Source organism: Engraulis encrasicolus, chromosome 9 (genome assembly GCF_034702125.1).
Source record: "Engraulis encrasicolus isolate BLACKSEA-1 chromosome 9, IST_EnEncr_1.0, whole genome shotgun sequence".
Lineage (NCBI taxonomy): Eukaryota > Metazoa > Chordata > Actinopteri > Clupeiformes > Engraulidae > Engraulis > Engraulis encrasicolus.
Window position 1 is genome coordinate 21099833 of NC_085865.1, and position 23448 is coordinate 21123280.

The 23448-nt window shown below is 43.7% G+C and overlaps 1 protein-coding gene across 1 annotated transcript in view; it reads right to left on the reverse strand.

The window, feature by feature from the left end:
• The window catches only part of LOC134455593 (lethal(3)malignant brain tumor-like protein 4), a 124256-nt gene that overhangs the window by 80002 nt on the left and 20806 nt on the right, over nucleotides 1-23448 (reverse strand). Inside the window, exons 8-14 of the mRNA XM_063206747.1 lie at nucleotides 22668-22759; nucleotides 21173-21324; nucleotides 15451-15527; nucleotides 9592-9677; nucleotides 8440-8550; nucleotides 3894-4008; nucleotides 1575-1686 (exon numbers count right to left, since the gene is read on the reverse strand). Coding sequence (XP_063062817.1) covers nucleotides 1575-1686; nucleotides 3894-4008; nucleotides 8440-8550; nucleotides 9592-9677; nucleotides 15451-15527; nucleotides 21173-21324; nucleotides 22668-22759 — 745 coding nt within the window. The remainder of the gene's footprint in view (nucleotides 1-1574; nucleotides 1687-3893; nucleotides 4009-8439; nucleotides 8551-9591; nucleotides 9678-15450; nucleotides 15528-21172; nucleotides 21325-22667; nucleotides 22760-23448) is intronic.

The following is a 23448-nucleotide window of genomic DNA, read 5'->3' on the forward strand; positions in this document are numbered from 1 at the left end:
GTGTCAAAATTCAATAATGGCAACATAAAAAGGAAGGGTGGGTATAGCACTATAATGAGGTCAACCTCTACAGAGGGAATAGATTTCAGAAGTGCTGCCAACTACAGCATTCCAGTGGTTACCATGGTTTTAGATTACTGCTGTGGAGGATGTTGTGATAGTAACGCTATGTTGTTAATCTCAAGTCCAGGCTGAGTTGTTGACCGCAATTCGTAAAAGTGATATAGAGAGGTTTCTTTGGTCCCAAAATTTCCAACTATCAACATCAGGGAATTTATATAACTTTTCCTGGGTCAGTTTGTATTTCTGGCTGAGCGGACCAAGAAAAATCAATGGTTTGCGTGAGAGATCCATAACCCTCTGTGACTTGCGGAATGCAATTTATAGGGGGATATGCGGAGGCACGGTCTGCTTCATCTCTGAACTATGGCCAGGAAAAAGTCTGCTCCTTAAAACATCTCTGTGTCTGTGTAAAAATAGAACTCAAATTTAACTAGACTACGAACAGCACCTGAATGTCCTACAAATTTGAACATAAAACAGAACGATTTCACAGTCTATGTTGCGTATAACACGGCCTAACTGGCTTATAACACAATTTTAGAGTCTTCCAAAAAGCGAGGCTAATAAAAAAAATGAGTAAATGTGTTGATTGCAAAACAGAGCCAAATTGAAAATCAAACAACATTCTTTATAAAGTGGTGTAACCCATTATCTGTGCTTCATAAATATTGTCCTATTTTATATATCACATTACCCTTTGCTTTTAGTTACATACACACATTTACATTACTTATTTTACTAGGTTTTCTTATCATTCTCATTTTTTCATTTGTATTAAACTGTCTGTAAACTGTTTAACTTTGTCTCTGGAGTGTGCCATACTAATAGCCGTGCCTATAAAACAAGAGAAGTGCTTTGGGAGAGGAAAACGGTAGCATCGATGAAAGAGGGCTGAGGATTAAGACAAGCTTTTACATACAGTACAGTCCAAAATGCTCCGCTACACACATTCTGCTGTTCACTCTGACCACTTTAATTAAGTCAATTCTTCACTTGCATCAATTTATTTAATAATCTGTTTTATCTTGTCGACTTATATTGAGGCCTGTAAGAGCTGAAGAACTGGTAATACAGGCAGGCAGAGTGCTATGTTTTAGGAAAGCTGGAGTGCACGAGAGAAGAGACAGGGAGGAAGCCAAAGAAGAAGAGACCAGAGAAGGAGGCCAGAGAGGAAGCTAAAGAGGAGGTGAGACAAGGAGAGTCTGGGTGGAGAGCAGGGAGGAGGGCCAGGCAGGAAGCCAGAGAGGAGGAGACCAGAGAAGGAGGTCAGTGAGGAAGCTAAGGGGGAGACAAGTGAAGAGAGCAGAGAGGTGGACAGGGAGGAGAGCAAAGAGGTGGGCAGGGAGGAGAGCAAAGAGGTGGGCAAGGAGGAGAGCCAGGGAGGTGGCCAGCGAGGAGGAGACCAGAGAAGGAGGTCAGAGAGGAAGCCAAGGAGGAGACCAGAGAAGAGGAGACCAGAGAAGGAGACAAGGGAGGAGGTCAGGGAGGAGGCAACAGAAGGAGTGACTCACCTGTGGTGTCCTGTGTATTTTGCGCCTTTGATGTGACCCACACCCCGGCACCCTGGCGTAGGACACACTCCCTGCGTGACAGAGCTCTTGAGGTCAGAAAGTCCTGTGTTTGCTGGCGAGAGAAAAATGTGACAGACAGAGAGATAAAAAAAGAGAAAGGGAGATAGCTAGTTAATAACATTTTACAGTTACCACCAGTTTCATAATGTATTGCCTAAGGATATGGCATAGATAGAATTTATGGATTCCTTTTTTTGCTAAGATCTTTACAGAAAAACCCAAAATGTTTTCAAACAGGAACCCTTTCTCCCACACAGGATCTTCTCGGGGTCACAAATGGATCTTCAAAGCTTAAAACCGAAGCTCTGAAGTCAAAGCCAAAGAAGACCATATAAGACCCCACGAGAGAGACAGAGAGCAGCAGTAGAATATTTAACATTTCCTCTGCCAGATGAACTCTCTCTTCACAAAGGGCATAATTTCCCCATCATATTGTGGCACTCAGGAGATGAATTGGAGACCACATATGGTTTAAAAAGGTGAGGCTGGTTGGTAATGGGCACGAACATCCAGAAAAAGCCTAACAATTAATTCCTCAAATACCTCACCACTTTCCCAGTACATTTTAACACACCACTAACTTGGATCATTTTTTTTTTGGTTTAGGCTTCGGGCATTTAATGGTTGATGTGAAATGGATTCAATAACGGTATTGAAATTTAACTGGGTTTGGATCTGGGGGCTTACATTATTAAAATATTGGGAACAAACACATTGTTTGAGTGCCTTCTCAGGGGATGGAGGTGTGTGCCAAAGCCATTTCCATTTAAAGTGATGTTTGAGCTTCACCTGGCTCCCCCCTTTAGGCGATACCACAGGGCTTTATCAGCGGGGGCTATGACACAGGCTAATGGCTCCACAAAAAAAAACAGAGTGGAGGGGAAAAAAATAAAGATAAACAGACACTGAAGCCTCTGCACCTGACTGGTGCGGATATTCTCTTCTTCAAGCCTGGATCATAGCTTTCAATCAATTTCTAGACACGAAATGTTTTAAAACACACATTTACTTCGAAAACAAAACTTTCAAAATCTCCTCTTCACATTGGCTGGCTTGGTGGGCGCAGCTTATTCTTAGACACCATAATCTGGCCCCTTCGCTACATCTTATGTCCTACTGTAAATACACTTCACATCACAATGACCGAGACAGCAACATTTTTGTCCGTTTTCTGAGATATTCTGCTTGCCGTCTCATCATATGATGCGAGGTTTGCCTTCCTGCCCTTTTTTTTCCGTTATGGAGGCTTCTCTACTGCAATCAGCTTGCCTGCACCGGTCTAACAATTTGTTCAGCCACAGTCAGGACCAATCTATCACAGAGTGAAAGGAGGAGGCCCACACAGAGGACTGTTTTAGTAGAAATAAGGACAATAGGCAAGAGAGCCTCGTTCAAATCCACACCAATACTTCAAGCTTTCTGGGGTTATGGCCTGTTATAGAGAAATATCAGCCCTCTTAACACAAAGAGAGCCCTTGTCCGTTTTTTTTTACAGCACTTTAAGCAGCGGTGTAATATCTGCAGATAAATGTTCCAGTGATGATTATAGACTGTGTCCCAAATAACCGCCTCATAGAGTGGCCATTAAGTGCTCATGATTCACCTCTGTGCGTTGCTACACAGAGTGGGCAGTGCTCCGAATAAGGACCATTCAAGGACTGGTGCGTGCAGCAGTGATACAACTGTTTTGGTTGAACTGCTTAAAAATCACGAACTTGAAGAGTTTCCTTCCACTTCTGGCAGTGCCCCTCTGCTCTTCTCATAGGAGCCAGCGCATGCGGGGCATCCTGACAGTGGATTAGCCTGACTAGCCATGTCACCTTTTCGCCACACAAAACAGATTGTGCACAAGACATTAGGCGCGCGTTGAGGCGGCTCCATAAATGTCAAGAAGATTTAACACTCAAGGTGGCGGTAAAGACGGCAATCGATGGCAGAGATCAAATGAGCTCAGGAGGTCCTTGAGAGAAGAGCAAGCAGGAGGTAAAGAAAAATGGAGAGAAGACAGAGAGAGAGAGAGAGAGAGAGAGAGAGAGAGAGAGAGAGAGAGAGAAAGAGAGAGAGAGAGAGAGAGAGAGAGAGAGAGAGAGAGAGGGAGGAGGAACGACAAAGCACTAAGGAAGGAGAGAGAGAGAGAGAGAGAGAGAGAGAGAGAGAGAAAGAGACACCACGAACAGACACAAAGACAGAGAGAAAAAAAGAGGGAGGAAGAGACACCCACAGAGAGAAAGACACAAAGTAAAAGAGAAGAAGACTCACTGAGGGGGGGCTCCAGAGGGTGACCTGTGCGGGCGCACCAGCCGACGGGATGAAGGTCGGGCAGGTCGGAGTCCACCCAGAAATCGAACTTCTCATGCCAGCCATCGAAGTGGATCTGCAGCCACACGGAGCAGAGAGAGATTTGTCTCAATTAGTTTTTACGTCTCATAAAAACAAAAAAGAAAAATGTCTGCATACTTAAATCCCATGTTGTTCTTTTACTTCACAAGCTTTTGGCCTTTACTTGGTTTACTGTATATTTGGCAAATTTAGTGAGTGTGGAGTAACCCATCTACCGTAAATTTGCCTGTCGGTAAGAGCTCAGTTCATAAGCCAAGCACGTCTAATACTCATATTGATGGTGGTCATATTTCATACATCAACTTTCTACTGTGCCACCGGAGGAAAACTGAGGAAATCTATAAATAAATAGTTGATTTGGTTTAGTGATGCCATGAAGAAAAACACACACATAGACTTCAAACCGGACTACTTAGGCAAGCATCTCGACTGGACATTCCAGAGAAATCAATGAGGCTTGGAGGGGAATCAGAATTTATCGTGACAGAAAAAGAAAACAAACTCTTACACAGTCACACCTTTCAGTTAGTCTTCAGAGTGCTAGCTAAGACAGGTAGTCACGAAGCGGGTTCTAGTGTGACTCACTCTTGATGAAAAACAGATGCCTCATCGAAGAACACAACAATGACGAGCCTCTGCAGATAGAAGCCGTTTATGTGGGCTTATTATCATGACAACACAGTGATGCTAATCTAGGAAAGACTTTGAGCCCTGTTGTCAAATTAAAAAGAGCAAACTTAACATGTCTTGATTGAGTGAGCACGTCCAATTCTCCTAATGAAAATGTGTTTATGTGCTTTATATAAACGGCATAATGTGCTAAAACAACATACAATGCTGCCCAGCAACGTGGCAGACAAAAATTGCTCTGCATCATCATCCCTTTGAGCTGTTAACTAGGAGCTCAAGCTTAATGTTGTAGTTTGGGCCTCTGTCCATAGGGAAAAAGATATACAGCATACAAAACTTAGCAATGGACAATTCCTCATATCATCTTTCTCTAGTACACATAAAGCACACATACAGTACACATTCCATATAGCATGTGCATGTAATGTGCATACGGTATGTGCTTACTTATATTGCACATACTACAAAAGTGGCCCTCTTCTTGTATAAGATTTTATAAAATTCACATCGGTGTGTTCAGATAGAACAAGTGTAGACTGAGCAGGCCACTGGTGACAGAGCCCATCCCATCTGAGATAGGGTCTGGCTGGAACAGCAACCTGCACATGGTGAGCTGGAACGTTTTTGCCAAGCTAAAGACCCGCTGAAAACTGAAATCCCAGCTGTCGCCGAAGACGGCGGCAAAGAATTTGCCAAACTGGATCAGTGCCGTGTTGGGCCTGTGAGCAAAAGGCTACAGTACATTGAATAAATCCACTTATAAACCTCCGGGTGGGTTCTCGCAAGTTTCATTTGGAGGTTTGGCTGATCCCAGCGATTTTTAGTTTGACTTCTTTCTGAGCGCTACAGTAGTAGGACAAAAACTTGTCCGCTAACAGGATTACGCTCTGTACTGCAAGCGGCTGCTGCTGAGTGGAGGTGTCCTGCAGGACCTGTGAACAAATCATTTCAACTTATCAGCACCATTTTGCCCTCACTGCTCTAAGTACGTAAACAAAAAAATATATAAAAATAAATATTAAATATTATAAAGCCAGCATAATGTTGTCACCATGGTTAATTCTGTCTCTCAACTGAATGAGTGTACAAATCAGCCCTTCATCTTCAGCAGTGACAAAGATATTAGAGACCAAAAGACATTATACAACTCAATGAAGTACCTCCCTCCTTACCCTTTTCCTTGTGGTCTCGTGATTAAAGGCAGCATGTCCTTGACAGCAAATGTTTTATTCAATATTTTGTAATAGTACAATTCAAAAGGTGATTCTCATTTGCAATCTGGATGTTGAATGGGGAAAATCCCCCAAAAAAGTTGCTCTACCTTGGTTGACAGCAGGGAAACTTCATTTCTTTCTCCACTGAGGCAGGGTGTCAGCGAAGCACAAGGCCTCAAGTAAAAGGAGAGGACAGGGAGGTACTAGCTTGAAACCAGCACATCATCACATATACAGTAGTGACAAATCAGTTTCAGCCATAAACGTCTCAGTCAGGGCCGGATTAATGCACTGGCTAGATATGGCTGCAGCCTAGGGGCCCCCACCAGTTCTCAGCACTCCAGGTGTAATATTTGCTGACCAAACACGGTGCGGCAATGTGTCTGCACTTCAGGTTTCGTTTTTCGGAGAAATGGTAGTGTGGACAGAGGGCTTTAACGAGATATCACGGGGCTGCGCGATAATATCGGCAAAGCCTCCATGCCGACGGATAGACATGTAGGAAGCTAATTATGCTCCCTAGCAGGTATGCAAATATCTGTCAGTCTGCCTTCTCCACTCCCCCAGCTCTCTCCCAGGGCAGCCACAGCCAAGCCTGCTTGAGCGCGATTGGATTTACATTTTTATACGAAAATGTTTCGGCATATTAAACACCTAATGCATCCGACAGTGACGGAATAAGACGATTTAATGTTCAAAAAAAGAAATGAGGATGAATGTGCGCAGTGAGAAAAGTCTGAGCTATGGGTGTATAATAATGCGTATTGAAATGATCAAATTAAGGAAATTAAGGCTTTGAAGCAATAAAGGAAAAAGGTGTTAAAAGTCTAAAAAAAAACGTGTGCGCGTTGGAATCAACAATTGGCAGAAGTGAGTTTGAAAATATCTGGCAGAAAGAATATCATCAATATGTCTGGTCATTGTGCAGCGCTGATGTGTGAATCAATACATCTGCTCATCACCAAGACATCAACACTTCTCAAATTAGCCTGGACATGCCGGTCTGAATATGAGAGGCTTTCTGGGATACACACTGGGCACTGGCTGTTAATAATTCATTGCTATGAGCCTGAGGTATCAGAAGAGGACTATTAAGTGTTGCTGCCGCTGCTTTGGCAAATGCATGCACACACACACACACACACACACACACACACACACACACATGCATGAACACCCGTGCACTCATACACAAATATGAACGCTTGCGCACACGATTTCCTTTCCACACAGCATATACAGTATTACAAACAGTCTTCCCTTCTTCCTTCCTTTCACACTTACTCTCGCTCGCACACACACACTACCTCGTTCTCTCTCTCTCTCTCTGCATGCACGCATCAGCATAATCTGCACTTAATTATTATTTGTTTACAATGGCATTCCAACTCTTGCCAAGCCGTGCACTATGGAAATGTCTGCCAATTTATCACAGCTTTGATGAGTCCATGTCAATATCACACACAACACACAGCCAGAGAACGCTACGCACTTTCAAAACACAAGGATGGACGGACGCACGCACGCGCACACGCACACGCACACGCACATGCACATGCACACACAATACCTGACCGCTATTGCTTTTCAAAACACACTAGGAGAAGATGAGATTGGGGGAAAACAAAACAAAAAATCAATGCGTGGTACAATGCCATATTGTCCTATATCGCTGACTGCTGATCTTGCCATTCATCAGGTCCATTTAAACACAATTAGCAGCCAATGCTGCTGACAAACATCTCAGTAAAGGTGACTCCTATTAATTCCGGCTAAGTCACTCACCGCTTGCTTCCTTCCGAGAGGGGGGCCAATTAAAAAGGCAGGCTTTTATGCGACGGTAATATATAGATAGCCGAGACGATTTTACCTGTGCTTTAAAAGCCATTCTCCTTGCGGGGAAATAAACACCGTGTTTGATGTGTGGCGAAGCGTATCTGATTAAGAAAGATGGCTGCACTTCAAGAGAGCCGGAGGGGGGCCGAGTGATCAATGGCAGTCAGTCAGCATGTAGCGCAAAGTTTTTTATCACTCTGTGGCTTACCCACCATGTCCAGGGCTGATCAAGCTATTCAGTAGTGGCAAACAGGCCTACACTACAGTTTTAACAACAAAATATCCTTCATTTTGATGGATGGTCTTCAGAAGACTGAGTACAGGTGTTGAGATTATACTGTATGTGATCTATTTGTTGAAATGCTGTTTGTGATGCTGAACTGTTGTGATGGCCAGAGTTTGGTTTGGTTCAAGTAACAATAACAAGGTTTTTCTCGCTGTCCCTGATTCAAGCAACTTCTATGAAATAGTAAAACTAGTATAACTAAGGTACAAGCTGTAAGTTGGACAGGCAAGATGAAGGAGAAGAAAAATTCAATTACTCAACTTGAAGAAAGGTGGGAAATTTTATTTCTACAAATTGTGGTCCGTTTCTTCAGCTGTAGGCACATCTATCAAAGCCTCCACAAAAACCTGCATATACAGTAAGTACACAACATATATCTTTGTCTCTTCTACTTTGTTTCTGGTAGATTTAGATTTTTGGTCTTTATTTCTAGTAGTTTTAGTTTTCTGGCTTTTGTTTCAGGTGGTTTTAGTTTTCTGGACCAAGCGAGTGTCCTCACCTTGACCCGGTAGTCCTCTGTGTCTGCGATGGTGGCTACTCTGATCAGCATGGGGTTCCGTTTGTCCACCACCTCCAGCCTCATGTTCACCTGAAAGTTGTGGGGAGGTTTCTGAGGGTAAAACACACACGGGCACACACAGACACAGACACACAGACACACACACACAGACACACACACACAGACACACACGCGCACACACACACACACACACGTTAGAGAGGTGGGCTGGAGCTCTTTATCGCCCAGGGGACAAAATTACAGAGTGTGTAATCAGAGTGTTTTAATATATTAATGTTGATTATGCTAATATTTTAAAGTGTACAATGTTTAATTATATTACACACAACTGCACACCTTGAATGCATTACATAAGGATATCCGGACCCATTACATGAATTATGGGTAATATTGTGCAATTTTATTCAACTTTGTGTGACAGAGGGTATAAGAAAAGGCTTATTGGACTATCAGGCCCTTGAACTGCATTTGAACACATACAGTGCGAACACTAAAGTCTGGAACAGACTTAATTCATTCAATATGCAAAAAAATCCATATCTTTTAAACATCATCAAGGAACTAATTCCAAAATCTAACTCTCTGCTAAGTCATCAGCAATGCCTCCAAGGGCTCCAGTCAGCAGGAGTGTTTTTAATTTAGCCCGTCAAATTTAATGTTGTTCCACATAGGCTGTGGGGTTTATGTTCTGCAAACGGCCTATATTTTATGTGGAAAAAGTGAACATTGCTGAGGACTTCATTCTAGGCAAGACGACAAGACTGAAATGGAGAGAGAACGACAAGGACAAACCCCACCCCCGCTAAAATCGTGCTTACATCAGCACAACTTTGCCTGCAGTCAAACAATACAATTAACACACAAACTCACCTACACACAAAGACACACAAACACTCACACACAAAGACACACAAAGACACTCAAATTTCCAAAAAGCAGCACATCAGGAAAACACAACAGGCAAAGCAAGCAAAGCGCGCAGCCCGAAAAAGTAGTATATTCCCACCCACACACACACAAAAGGCACACACACGTGCACATGCACGCACGCAGGCACAAAGTAGAAGATAAACGCCTTTGCAGAGGCATTGTGCACGTGGATCTTTTCTCCTCTTTCCCAGCACAACTTACCATACAAAAGGCCTGGCTTTGAACTGCAGAGGCGCCATTGTCTTCTAAGTACTCCTCCCAAAGGAAATGCTCTGGGTTGGGGTGTCCTTGAACACAAGCCAAACACATAATCTGATTAAAACAAGAACCCTACAACACATGCTTTTTTGGCTGTGGTGCGGTTTAAATCACGCTCTGATACAGGTTAACATGGTAAATGAACGCATATGTTTTCTCATGAAAAACTCTTGAATCTCGCCGTCCAGCTAGCCACCACGTCAAGCCAGCAGCCACCATGACATGGTTTCAAAGATCACTTAGCAGCCTTGAACAATTTACGACAAGCAGATTTTTCAAACAAATAAATAAGCATTAGTTATACCATTGAACAGTTGTTTTTCAAATGTGACAAAACACAACAAGTGACTTGGTGAGAGGTTGGACAAGATGAAATGCAGGCTTTCCAGTGTCTGCAATGCAAAGAATTTGCAGCGTTTTGATAATGGATCATATCTGTCTTACTTGGAAGGTCTTATTTGCATTCCAATTATTGTCCTTCAACCCTAGAGCAAACAGGTACACAGAAGAAATGCCTTGCATGCGTTATGTTGTGGTTTCTTTTTTTTACACCCTAGTCTGACTTCACTGCAACCTGGGCCTTTAGTCGGTATTCCTTGCTTTTCTTCCACATTTTCTCTCTCAAGTTCAGCAAATTGTTCTTCACATTCTTGTACGTAGCTGTCCATCCAGAGTTCGAAACTCAAAACAGCAGGTAGATAAGGAAAACGAATAAATGTATGTTTGCACGCAGCCCACGGGGTGTACTCTAAGAATGTGGAATGACATCTCTAAGAGGTCTTTTTAGGGCTCTTGTTAATTAAGGCAGACATGTTGCATGGAATAGCCTTTTAGCTATAGCTATTTGCATGGTTAGAATAGATGGAGTTAAACAAACGAAGAGTTCTGTTGCATTCCGTTGACTTTTGCAAGTTATTACTGTTCCCGTCACCTATGTGTGAATTCTTGCTATTCAAGTATTTTGAGAACATAGTTGTTAAACCTATAGAAAGTGCATTTTGCAATGCACTGCCCAATTCAAAAATGTCAATTATCCGAAATGTTACCAAAATACATCATTTTGGTGCTCAAGACAGAAGCACTGTGGTGAGTGATGAGCACACAGAATGAAATGGATTAGTTGATAGAACTTGATATTGTGTCTTTGTTTTGGCTGTGCTGTGTGTTTAGTCTACTGTTTGTCTAGACGCCACCTCACACTTGTGGCGAGTTTGCCATCAAACTTCACCACACTCCTTCCCTTGCAATGACCCCCCCCCCCCATCATGCCACTAAACCACAGTCAACATCCTCTAGCCAATGACTGTTGAGGAAAGAAATTAAAAACGAGAGAATGAGAGGAAAAAAAGAGAGAACAAGAGAAAGAAAGAGAGAATGAGAGAAAGAATGAAAGAGAGAACAGAAAAAAAGAAAGAAAGAAAGAAAGAAAGAAAGAAAGACAGAAAGAAAGAAAGAAAGAAAGATCGACAAGTAAAAGTGACAAGACATTGAAATAGAAAATATGCCTGAGCTGCAATCTTTCCAGTGGTCAATTACACGCTCTCTTAAGCCAGGGACGATGGGAACGGTAGGAGTTCTAATAACGGTATACCCAGCAGATAATACTGTGATAACACAGATGTTTTTTTTTCTCCCGTCTCGGTCATGGTCTGCTTACAAAATGATCTCATGTACAATGACTCTGCACTGGGATTTAATCTGAATGGCTCCGGTGCCGGCCTGAATTTGACAGCAGCTTAAAAAAACCATGATGACAGCTGCAGTTTCGAAGCGGAGGAGGAAGCAGAAGGAAAAGATGGAGATGGAGAAGGAGGAGGAGGAGGAGAAGAGACAAGTTCTGGGACAGGAAATTCAACTCAGCAGAACTCAACCAAAAAGCGATAGAGGAAGGGAGTGAGTGAGAACGAGACTGAGAGTGAGAGCAAGAGAAGGAGAGAGGAAGAGAAAGAGAGCGAGAGAGAAAGAGACACTCAGCAAACGACTGATTTGGGAGGAGGGTTTGGGAGTGGGAGGGATGCTGCCGAGTCCACCAAGTGCCCAGAGGGTTGGCACTGCTCCGCCGGTTCTACCCGCGCGCGTCCAATATGCTGACCTGGATTCCAGCGCTGTTCGGCTAGCCGATAAGCACGGCTCCAGCAGGCTTCTAAACCCATTACCACTTCATTACCAGTGCTGCTGCATGGTGCAAACCGTCTCACAGAGCCTCCACTGTGGCTGCTCCCCTTGGATTTAAAAGTGTGCTACCTGTATTTACTGGGGATGCCGTGCAGATCTGTTTTATGATACCACTTTACATCCCTGTGAATCTTTTTTTTTTGCAGGTGTTGGGCTTTGTGTCCCAGAAACATCCATTCAGCTATCATCACTTATACCACTGCAGTCACCTCAGAAGCCCCCAGCGGGTTTGGAACTGTACATTTGATGATGATGATGATGATGGCGATATTTCTAGTAACGCCTTAGGTCTGCATAATAAAATATACATACATGCCACTCCGTGAGACCTGCGTGGTAGTACTTGGGATGTTACTGGTAGCTTTTTTCCCCCCAAAGCACAAGAGATCGTCAAGGGAGTGGAAATCATTAAGGCAACATTTAGTATCAGCCGCGTGCTAATTAATTGTAGTGGGCGTTCAAAGGCCGGTATCGGCGCCGGCTGTTCAGTGCGGTTTTGAGCCCTTTTTCCCCCTCCCTTGGTCATTCGCTGCGTTGGACAGGCCCTTGCACATTGATCCACCACTGAGCACAGAGTGTTTTCGCCTTTCTTCTGCTGCTGATGATGACGGCACGGCTGACGGAGGCAAGCAGAGGCGGCGATCAATTGGAGAAATGTGAGGGAAATGTCAAAACGGGCAACCGATTTAACGATTACATACAAAAATTCTGTGAAAGCTCAGCATTGCTCAAGGGTGTGACGAGGGCACGTCTAACACATTGCGTGATCTTGGGCTTAACCGTCTGCAATCCTGAGCAAGCTGAATGTGCTGTGCTATGAGTCTAAATAGCTTTCTCATCCTGACTTGCTCTGAGTGTACACTAACAAGTGGCTATCTAGTGATGTGGAGCTATTGATCTTGGATCCTAGGAGAAGTGTAGGTCGTCAAGGGCTTGGAGGGAGGTGCAGCGCCCTTGGGTCCGCTGCTTAGTTCATGGGTGAAAGCACCAGATTGATCTACTGATGTCGGCTCCTGTGAGGAGAAGTGTAGGGAGAGGGCTTGGTGGAGGGTGCGCAGGGGTAGGTGCGACCATTGGTTTAGGGGTGAATGCGGCAGATTGATCCACTGATCTTGGATCCTGGAAGAAGACCGTGTAGGTTGAGGGTGCATCGGTGGGGGTGGGACTGGGGGGGTTGGATGGTTGTTCTGTGCTGAGCTGCTTGGTTCAGGGGTGACAGAGCACAGATTGATCCACATGATTATACAGCATCAGTATTAACCATCAGGACCCTTTTGGGAGCGATGTGAGCCTTTATTGAATTAGGAAGGATAATCACTTGTCCTTATCTGCGGCATCTGCTGATGCATCGGCGATTGAACACAAATTGCATTTGGCTCCTGGCGGTTTGGGGTGACTGCTTGGGTTAGTGTGTGCGAGACTCCAAAGAGAACAAATTAACGCTGCGCCATGGAGCTTGATGTAGTGCAGGGTGCATGCTGTGTGACATTGTAAGTACATGTGAATCCATAAGAAGAAAAACAATTCTGCTAACAAGATAAAAAGGTGTTCGAGCGAGCCCCCCCATGCAGCACACACGCAGATGAAAAGGGTATGGGCATACTACTGCCGGATGCTTTTCATAAAACCATAAATCCAATAAATATATGTACAATACGTACACCTCGTGCTTAAGCTGAATGTAGAAACTGGCTTAAAATGTATATTATATTCAAAACAGCTGCTGAGGCAACAGGATGAAATGTGCGCGGCATCTGAATTTGGAAATGACTTTCCTCAACGTTTTATTGTGAAAGGATTAATCATTGACGGGCCCTAAGGGTGTAAAAGAATTTAACAACACTTATTCATGGTAAACAAAATGCCTATTACGCACACGAGGAACTGTGATGTACACAGAATTGTAGAGTTGCAGAGAATTACATCACTGCCGTTTGCAGGCATTTGTTTCAAAACAACTTAAGACATGCTTTTAACTTTTAAACACTGTGTATTTCTCCACTATCGTCTGATGTGAAATTTAATAGCTTATAAAATTCTGTCATGGACTTGAACGCTCAACAAGCTTGACATTGTCCAGGTCATAATATTCCATTGGAGTCCAAATGTGGTCACAGTTCAGTGAATAAAACATAGAAGGCATCTATGACCTTTATGTGTAAATGTCAAAAAGTCACTTCCCAGATGATGTACATCATTGTGACAACAAATAATTAACAAGGAGGCGGAGAGAGACGTTTTTATTTCAAGGACGCCATCGATAATTCATCGTAATTACCGTCTCGCAGATTTGAGACATGGCAGACTAAACGCTAGTCCTTTGCCCTCTCCGCTATGACTAATGCATCACCAGATGATCCCGCACAAGGACGTCGCCGAGAAAAATACTCATTACCTCCTCAGAACAAAGGGGAAAACCACCGAAAATAAATGGCCCTCTTCAAGCGTAGACGCAATACGTTATCCATGAAGACGTGGCCGTGCGAGATCATCACATGCTGCAGAGCGGTGTTCACAAAACCGCCATGTAATTATTTAGCAACCACCTTGATACTAGAGTTACCGCACTGCTTCAGACAACATCAGCATGAGCTACAAAAGCACCTCTTATACAAAAGTATCAGGTGACACAGCCAAACTACCTTTGATACAAAAACGTGACTACAGCTGTATGGAAACCCAATCCTTGTGCTTGCATTTTTGAATTACGTTACAAGTATCACATCCAGCATAACGTACCCACACATGGGGATTCTTAATGTATTGAGTTGATGTCTTGTACATTTGCATAATGGCGTCCCCTTGGGTAATAATGACAACAACAAAAAACATACATTCCTGAATATTACAGCACTCTACACACATTTCTGCATCTCGGTGTTATTATTGCTACACTTCTAGAAAATGTTGTTATCTTATGTCTAGAGGCATTTATGTTTTGTTTTCTGTGCAAAGGAACTGATAATGGCTGTCAAGTGGAATGGAATGCTACGTAGTGAGCAAGAGGGGAGAAGGGCTTAGTTACACCAACCAACATGTGCTCCTGGATTTGGATTTCAATGTCAATGTGACAAGGAGAGCATAGGTAAGGAGAGCATAGGTGTCTGCAGGCGAGTGTGTGTGAGTGAGTGTGTGAGTGTGTGTGTGTGTGTGTGTGTGTGTGTGTGTGTGTGTGTGTGTGTGAGAGTGTGTGAGTGTGTGAGTGTGTGAGTGAGTGTGTGAGAGTGAGTGTGTGAGAGTGAGTGTGTGAGAGTGAGTGAGTGAGTGTGTGAGTGAGAGAGAGAAAGAGAGGGAGGGAGAGAGTGAGAGACAGAGAGAGAGAACGTGTGTCCGTGCGTGCACACGCATGAGTGTGTGTGTGTGTGTGTGCGCAATCTGCGCATGAGTGTGAGTGCGTGTGTGTGCTACTGAGAGAAAGGGAAGGGCAGGGCGGTGATTGTGTACATGTACTGTATATGTGACATGGTAAAGAACGAGGCTAGGGTGTGTCAGCAAGAATGAGACAAAGACATGCAGAGAAAGCGTACGCATGTGCAGGTCTACGTGTATTTGTATGTGCATGCTTGCACGTGAGGGCACGTGTGTGTGTGTGTGTGTGTGTGTGTGTGTGTGTGTGTGTGTGTCTACCCTGAGGTGCCGTGAGAGGGCGTCCATGGTCCTGACACCATCCCACTGGATGAATGTAGGGGCTGCTGGCATCACACCTAGAGAGGGGGGAGAGAGAGAGAGAGAGAGAGAGAGAGAGAGAGAGAGAGAGAGAGAGAGAGAGAGAGAGAGAGAGAGAGAGAGAGAGAGAGAGAGAGAGAGAATATGCAAAATGGGAAAATAAGTGGTAGGAAAAAGAGGAAGAGAGACAGAGAGATGTAGTCTATTGACTTGTATTGACTTGATAAATAGTGTTTATTAATGACTGAATGAATTACAGAGATTAAGACACATCACCATAAAAGCAGACATACAGTGAGTGGACCTCAGGAATGTGTTCAATACAGCCCACATGTGACTTCACATGAAAAACAGTAGCCCATCTCAGTGCAACCAATCAGAAAGGACGTATGCAATTCCCTTAAATAAGCCGCATGTGACTATGAAATATACTACCGTTTACAAATAGAACTACACAGAGAAGTGGTTCAAAGACAGATTAACAAACTTTAAACACACTTTTGCTCATATGCTACACTGCACGATGCCAGTACTAGTCTATTTTTTTCAGTTTCCTCTTTTCCTGTCTACATTTCTAAAACCGCATCATGAACTTTCATCCTTTTTCAACTTGAATAGTATTTTCCTGACTCTGCACATACCACTGAATATTTTCCGCTTACTTCATCAGTGATAGCTTCTCTTTATGGTAGTCACCCAACCCAGACGCTGAGCACCATTTGCCAACACAATTTACAGCTAATGACTCATGTGTGTATACGGTATCAGGCAGATAGGAGCAAATTGGGGTGGACTGTGACAGTCAAAACGAGTATTGGCCAATAATTTACTCTGCACAGCACTGCAATACATGCCCACAGCTCCAGTAGGCTGCATGAATCACTTAGCGCTGGCATGAACAGATGCTAGGAGGATTGACACGGTACAGTACGATTTATCATCTCCCGGCCTGCGAGAGAGATGAATGAGACATGGCAGTCCCCCAGTCCCATCCCTCAAGCAGAGTGGAGCTAGAGTGGGGTGGCGTATGTGGAAGGGGGTGTTAGTTGATTGTTAGATTGGGGGGGGCTGGGGGGTGGGGGTGGAGATGGGGTGCACTAATGTACAAAAGGCATCAGTGCAGGTGTTTCAGAGGGAGAAGCCCCCCACACCCCCGCTGGAAGTCGGGAAGGAGAGAGAACAGCTGCCAGGAGAGTAGACGAGTGGAGGAGTTTGTGAAAGAGTGGAGGAATAAGAAACGGCTTTTGAAGGACTGTCAGAACAGCGGATGATTGGCAAAACGGGGAATGGTTCAATTTGCTTGTAAAGCACACATCCACGAACACACATTTGCACGAGTGCACTAAGGCACGCACGGACGCAATGTCTTTTCCATGAATCATTCAAGTATACACTGCATTCCCCATTATTACGCAAATTACATTTTTCACTGTTTTAGTTATCTATTTATTACTTTAAAAAAATACCGTTATCATTGGAAGGTTCATTCAAAAACGTTTGAATTGTAGTCTAATGGCTTATGACTTGAAGATTATGACGACTGTCATTTATATTGATTATTTGGGGAAACAGCAAAAATGTAATTTGCATAATAATGTGGAATGCAGCGCATAAGTGGGTCTGAAGCTTGCAAGGATGGACAGAAAATGTCATGTGTATGTACTATGTATGTATGTAATAAATTCTTAGAACATTTTGCAGCCACACTCTTCTGTTGCCTCTTCCATTTATGGTACATTTTCCCTTGTACGCACGCACGCACGCACGCAATGATGATGCTTTGCAGTTGTGTTTGCAGCCAGATGGCTTCCTGACAGCTTGACACGACCATGAAATGTGATTCACACACACGTGCCCTTGTATATGTACACACACTCACTTGTATATGCACGCACGCACACGCGCACACATACACATACACACACACGATTCATTCTTAGATTGAGTTTCACACACACATATTCGCACTTGTATATGTACACACACTCACTTGTATGCACGTACACGAACACACGTACGCACACGCACGCGCACGCGCACGCGCACACACACACACACACACACACACACACACACACACACACACACACACACACACACACACACACACACACACACACACACACCCACGCGCACACACACACGCGCACACACACGCGCACACACACGCGCACACACACGCGCACACACACACGCGCACACACACACACGCGCGCGCACACACACACGCGCGCACACACACGCGCACACACACGCGCACACACACACGCGCGCACACACACACGCGCGCACACACACGCGCACACACACACACGCACAATTCATTCTTAGATTGAGATTTATCGGCCTAGGCATTGTTGAACAAGGCACAGCAGGGAAGCCATGAAGACAGCATTACCTATCCCAAAGCTGTTCACAGCAGGGCTGGGCATTGTCTTACACTTTGGGTGAAAGTAGAGGCTGTGTACAAATCACCAAGTTGTCAATTAAGCTTATGTGCTGATTGGTCATTTTGTACATGCATTTTATTGTATATTTGTGTGGTGGGAGAAGTAGGCAAGTGGAGCAATCTGGGTGTGACAGGCTATTGCATGTGTCATGCGGCGGCCCTAACAGGTGTGGTTGTGGGTGAGATGGAGAGAGAGAGAGAGAGAGAGAGAGAGAGAGAGAGAGAGAGAGAGAGAGAGAGAGAGAGAGAGAGAGAGAGAAAGAAAGAAAGAAAGAGAGAGAGAGAGAGAGAGAGAGAGAGAGAGAGAGAGAGAGAGAGAGAGACAGAGAGACAGAGAGACAGAGAGAGACAGAGAGAGGTCAAGAATAGGGGGAGATGAAACTGCAAGAAAAGAGAGACACTACGTGGGAACATGTGAGAGGAAAAGGAAGAGAGAGAAAGTGTGCGTGCATGCATTTATGCGTTTGAGCGTGCAGGCATACATGCTTGCATGTTAGTATGTGAGACCATGCTGTAACAGCAGCCTTGCAGTGAGATTGTGGTTTGAGAAGAGATCTTCTCCTACCGGGAAAATCAGTATGGAAGAGAGGGATAAAGACAGAGAGGGGTGTCGGCGTGAATAAGGGAAGAGAACAGCGAGAGCAGGAGGAGGACAGGGAAAGAAGAGGCGACAGGATCAGACTTAGTTTAAAAATTTAGGAAGGGACAGAGAAAGGGAGAGAGGAATATAAAGAGAATAGCAGAGGAGAAAGAGGGAGAGAGAGAGATGAGTCCAAGAAGAGGTAGCGAGATCCGATGGATGTTTTTATAAACAGAAAACGCGAAAAGTGAAGTGAGGCTTGTATAAACAGAAAACACAAAACAAGGGAGCTTGAAAGAAACCAAAAGACAAAGATGAAAACGATGGTCAGGATGCCCTGAGAGTGTCTATGAAAGCGTGTGAGATGAAACAACAGGGAACGAGAAATGAAAAGAACATTTGAGAAAATGTTAAAAAAAAAAGAAAAACAGCAGGTGTGAGGCGCAAAAGGAGTTTCCACAGTTTTTTTGTTCAAGGAGAGGGGGGAGAAGAAGGACTGGGAAGAGGAGAAGACGAAGATGATGATAAAAGCAAACAGAAGAGGGAGACCAAGAGCCCAGAATGCAACTAGTCATTCATCATAATTATTAATTAAATAATAATAAATTAAAAAAACAAATCCTACATTCTTCAGATGAAAGCGTCTTTAATAGCTTATCAGAGCCCCTTTACGCTGAATTGGATCTAATAATAACACCTTATAACGTCTCTGGAGCTTTTGGTTAGTGAAAAGCCCAAGCATGGGTGCAGCGTTACGTAAAAACAATGAAATGAATCATCTCTCTCTCTCTCTCCCTCTCCCTCTCTCTCTCTCTCTCTCTCTCTCTCTCTCTCTCTCTCTCTCTCTCTCTCTCTCTCTCTCTCTCTCTCTCTCTCTCTCTCTCTCTCTCTCTCTCTCTCTCTCTCTCTCTCTCTCTCTCTCTCTCTCTCTCTCTCTCTCAACCTCCCTCCTTTATTCCCTCTCTTCCTTCCCATCTCTCCCCCTTCTCCTCCCCCTCTCTCTATTCTCTGCCTTTCTAGTGAGTAAAAGCATACATAAATAGCCCTCAATCAATCACTATGGGTTACAAAAGCTGCCTCTCCAACAGCCCCATCCGCACAGCACGCATAACACAGTCCAAAAATACCCTCTATGAATAAGCTGCCTTACAAAACACGGCAGCACATCATGGTATTATTATTATTATTATCATCATCATCATAGCCAGCAGCTCACGTGACGTTGTAATCAGCTGCAAATGTGTTGCGATCCGCACAAGCGGTTTGGTCTGTTTCCCTTTCTCAGCGGTGCGTCAGGTCGGAACAAAAGCTACGACCTCAGGCAGCCATTAGGAAAAAGGTCCCTTCTGATTTTGGGATAGAAACCCAACGGAGCTTTCATTTCCACAACGCGGGGACTTTAATTGAAAACAAATGAGTCGGAGACAGTGAGCGAGCGTTTGTGAGAGACAGAAATATGGAGTGAAATGCAAACAGAGACACAGAGAGAGGAAAAGATGAAACGATGGAAAGAAAGTAGTACAGCAGGGGCACCCACACGAGAGAGAGAGAGAGAGAGAGAGAGGAGTGGAGGCAGGATCATGGATTGTAAATAAGTAGGCATTTAAGTGATTTAGCGCTGTCAGTTAAATCTTGCTGCAAGGACTTGTGCAAATGATAAATTGGGAGAAAAACGAATTACCTGCAAATGTCACTTGAGAGCTAAAAAAAATGAAAGCCTGACAAGTCTCTTGAAAATAGTGAAATAATTCCTTGCAATGGAAAGGAGACCCATTTCTAAACCCATTTGCCTCATACTGCATCACCCAGATGCTAAATCCCTTCAGGAAAATAGCACTTTCATACAACTAATGTTGACATCAAAGGACACATTCACTAGTTAAAAAGAAATAATTTCTATTGAACAATGCACAGAAAATAAGCGCAAAAGGAATCAACACTTGAAGTAGCAAAACATTCAAACATGTAAAATGTATGTATTTCCACAATGAAGCACCGCTCCAACTGTATTCCCAAAAGGTTTGCGTGGTAAAACTGTTCAGTGGTAAAACTGTTCATCACGAGGAGATACTAAGCTGCAACTCAAACCATGGTAGCTAAGACTTAAGATTTAAAAGGTATATTATATTGCAACTGACAAAAGCAAACAAATGCTGAAACCTTACATTTGCTCCAAAGCGACTTCCTTCCCACTACAGTCTGTGTTTAAAAAAATCAGGGGAAGAGGGCATTTTTGTGATAAAGCCACAGTGTCAACCGTACAGTACTTTTGATCCTGAGCAGAAACTCATAAAAAGTCCCTTTAGACATTGCTGTTCCCAACACTGAGCAATAAATGTCTTTATTTATACAGGAAACACTGCCATTTTGATAATGATCATCTGCTCCAGCACTGTGGGATAGGACTTTCCCATTCACCCAAAATGCAAAAAGATTAGAAAGCCTAGTTGTGCAATTTTGTGAGTCACTTGGGAATTCATCCATTTGAATCTCATTGGTGTTTTTAAACTTCAACGAAAAAGCTGTCACTAACAAAAGTTTTACAAACGTGTTTTCCGTCCTAACCTTACAATGCTCTCACATAGTCAAAGCTTATCTGAAATCAGTTGGCTAACACACAGCAAAAAGTGTCACGTCAGTACTTTTCGCCTTACCAGTAATCGTATGTGTCGTCCCAGTTGTCAAAGTGAACCAGGAAGCGGTTGTCCGTGACGTCGGCAACCGTTGCCACGCACACCAGACAGGGGTTCTTCCTGTCCACCGCCTCCAACTTCATGCCCACTTGAAACTTCAAGGTGGTTGATGTCTGATGAAGAGAATAGCATGTCATTATGTCCTACTTAGGAAGGGGAAGCACAAGTCATTTAGACTGACTATTTTGGTTCGACTAAAAGACGGACCAGTAAGTTGAACTGAGAGGAGGCATTAACACCAAACTAATTGAGCGCAGCCTAATTTGGAGATACTCAAGTCTACTCGACTATTTTCGCCAGTTCAATTGAGAGGGGCTCCAGTTAGATTGACTAAGTGACAGGTCAGATTAAAGAAAAGCACAACTCACTGGAGACATTATCTGGCTGGTCTAATTGAGAGGGACATGCACTGACAAAGTCTTGTCCAAACAGCTTGTGTTGTGGCTGAGCATTTAAAGCATTTGAAAGAACAGATGTACAGTATGTCTTTTCTTCTTGTCGTTTCCCATCCTTCTGCATTATGGGATTAAGGTTGACAGCACCAGAGGCCCTGGTTTCTTCAAGAGTGTCCACATGAAGTCATAATAAGCAACCTGATACTCATAGGACATACAGTCCTCTCGCCCTCTCTAAACCACCATGACGGAACACTCTGAAGACTTGTCTGCAGGGCCGCTGACAGCTTTGGCCGGGCCCAGGACAAAGTCATCTGAATGGGCCCCCCACACAATACATATCATGGAATGAGAACCCATTTCTGGGGCCCCTCTCTCCCTGGGCCCGGGACAACTGACCCCTTTGTCCTCCCCTGTCAGCATCCCTGCTCGTCAGTATGGAACATGGAATACAGATACATGTGTATGGATAATATACTGCCAGAAACTTGGCAGCACTGACGGTTTAAGTATATGTCAACAAACACTGACAATGCGGCAACATCTGCAGTGACCCGGTATAACTCACAAAGGCATGCCGTCTAGAAATGAAGTTGGGGTCTTCATTCCCCCCAGGCTATTTTGCAAAAGAATTCTCTGACTTTCCGTCTGAATCCCAAAGCGCATTTTCTTGGAAGCTTGTAGACTACAGTAGATAACAAGGTACACAGACACAGACACAGACACAGACACACACACACACACACACACACACACACACACACACACACACACACAGACACACACACACACACACACAATCCCAGCACCCTGTGCTGTGCTGTGCTGTGCTGTGCTGTGCTGTGCGTCTAGGTGCTTTGAATACAGCCTGTAAAGGTTAGTTGTGCGGTATTTCCAAACTGTGGCAGAGACCTTTGGAGAGGCCCACTGGAGACTCTCTGTGACGTGGATGAGCAGAGAAGGTCAGCTGCATAGTTTATGTGCCTGCTTATTTATTTATTTATTTATTTATTTACACATTTATACACATTCGGTCAGTTTTGAAATGAAAGTCCACTTACGTTGTTTTGGGTTTTAAACAGGTTCTTTGGTGCGGCCTGGGCATTGCAGACCTCCAGGTATTTCTCCCAGTGAAACTCATTTGCTTTATACCCTGAAAAGACATGTGGAGGGAGAAAGGTAGAATGAAAGAAAGAAAGAAAGAAAGAAAGAAAGAAAGAAAGAAAGAAAGAAAGAAAGAAAGAAAGAAAGAAAGAAAGAAAGAAAGAGCAAAGGACAGAAAGAAAGGCAGAATGCAAGGAAGAAAGAAAGGAAGAAAGAAAAAAAGAAGAAAAAGAGAATTTGAATGAAGAGACGAGAGGAGATGTATTATGTAACCAATGGGTGCAAATGGAATTTAGGTGCTCATTCAGAAGTCTATTTGCGTTACAGATCATTTGAAAACTCATCACAGATGAAATTGGCGTGCTGTCGTGTAGCGATGAGTGTTGCAGAAATTATCACACACACACACAAACATGAATATGTTTGGCAACAAGTGAAAACATCTCAAGGTTTACTGGCAGTGATATTGCAAAACATGTCCACTTTTTTTCTTAAAATTCCACATGGACGATTTCAATTAACAGGCCTTTCTTGCATTCTTATCATTATTTCAATGTTGAGTACTGCTTGTCAGCATCTCTGCTCACCAAAATAATCAAGCATATTTGACATCCATTGAATTTCCACCGAGACACTCTCCTCCTTTCTTATTCGGAGCTCATTTATAAAATGAATGTAATCCCCATACTACATTGTAGAGCCTTTTCTATTCTAGCAACGGACTCTCTGGAGAGCCTG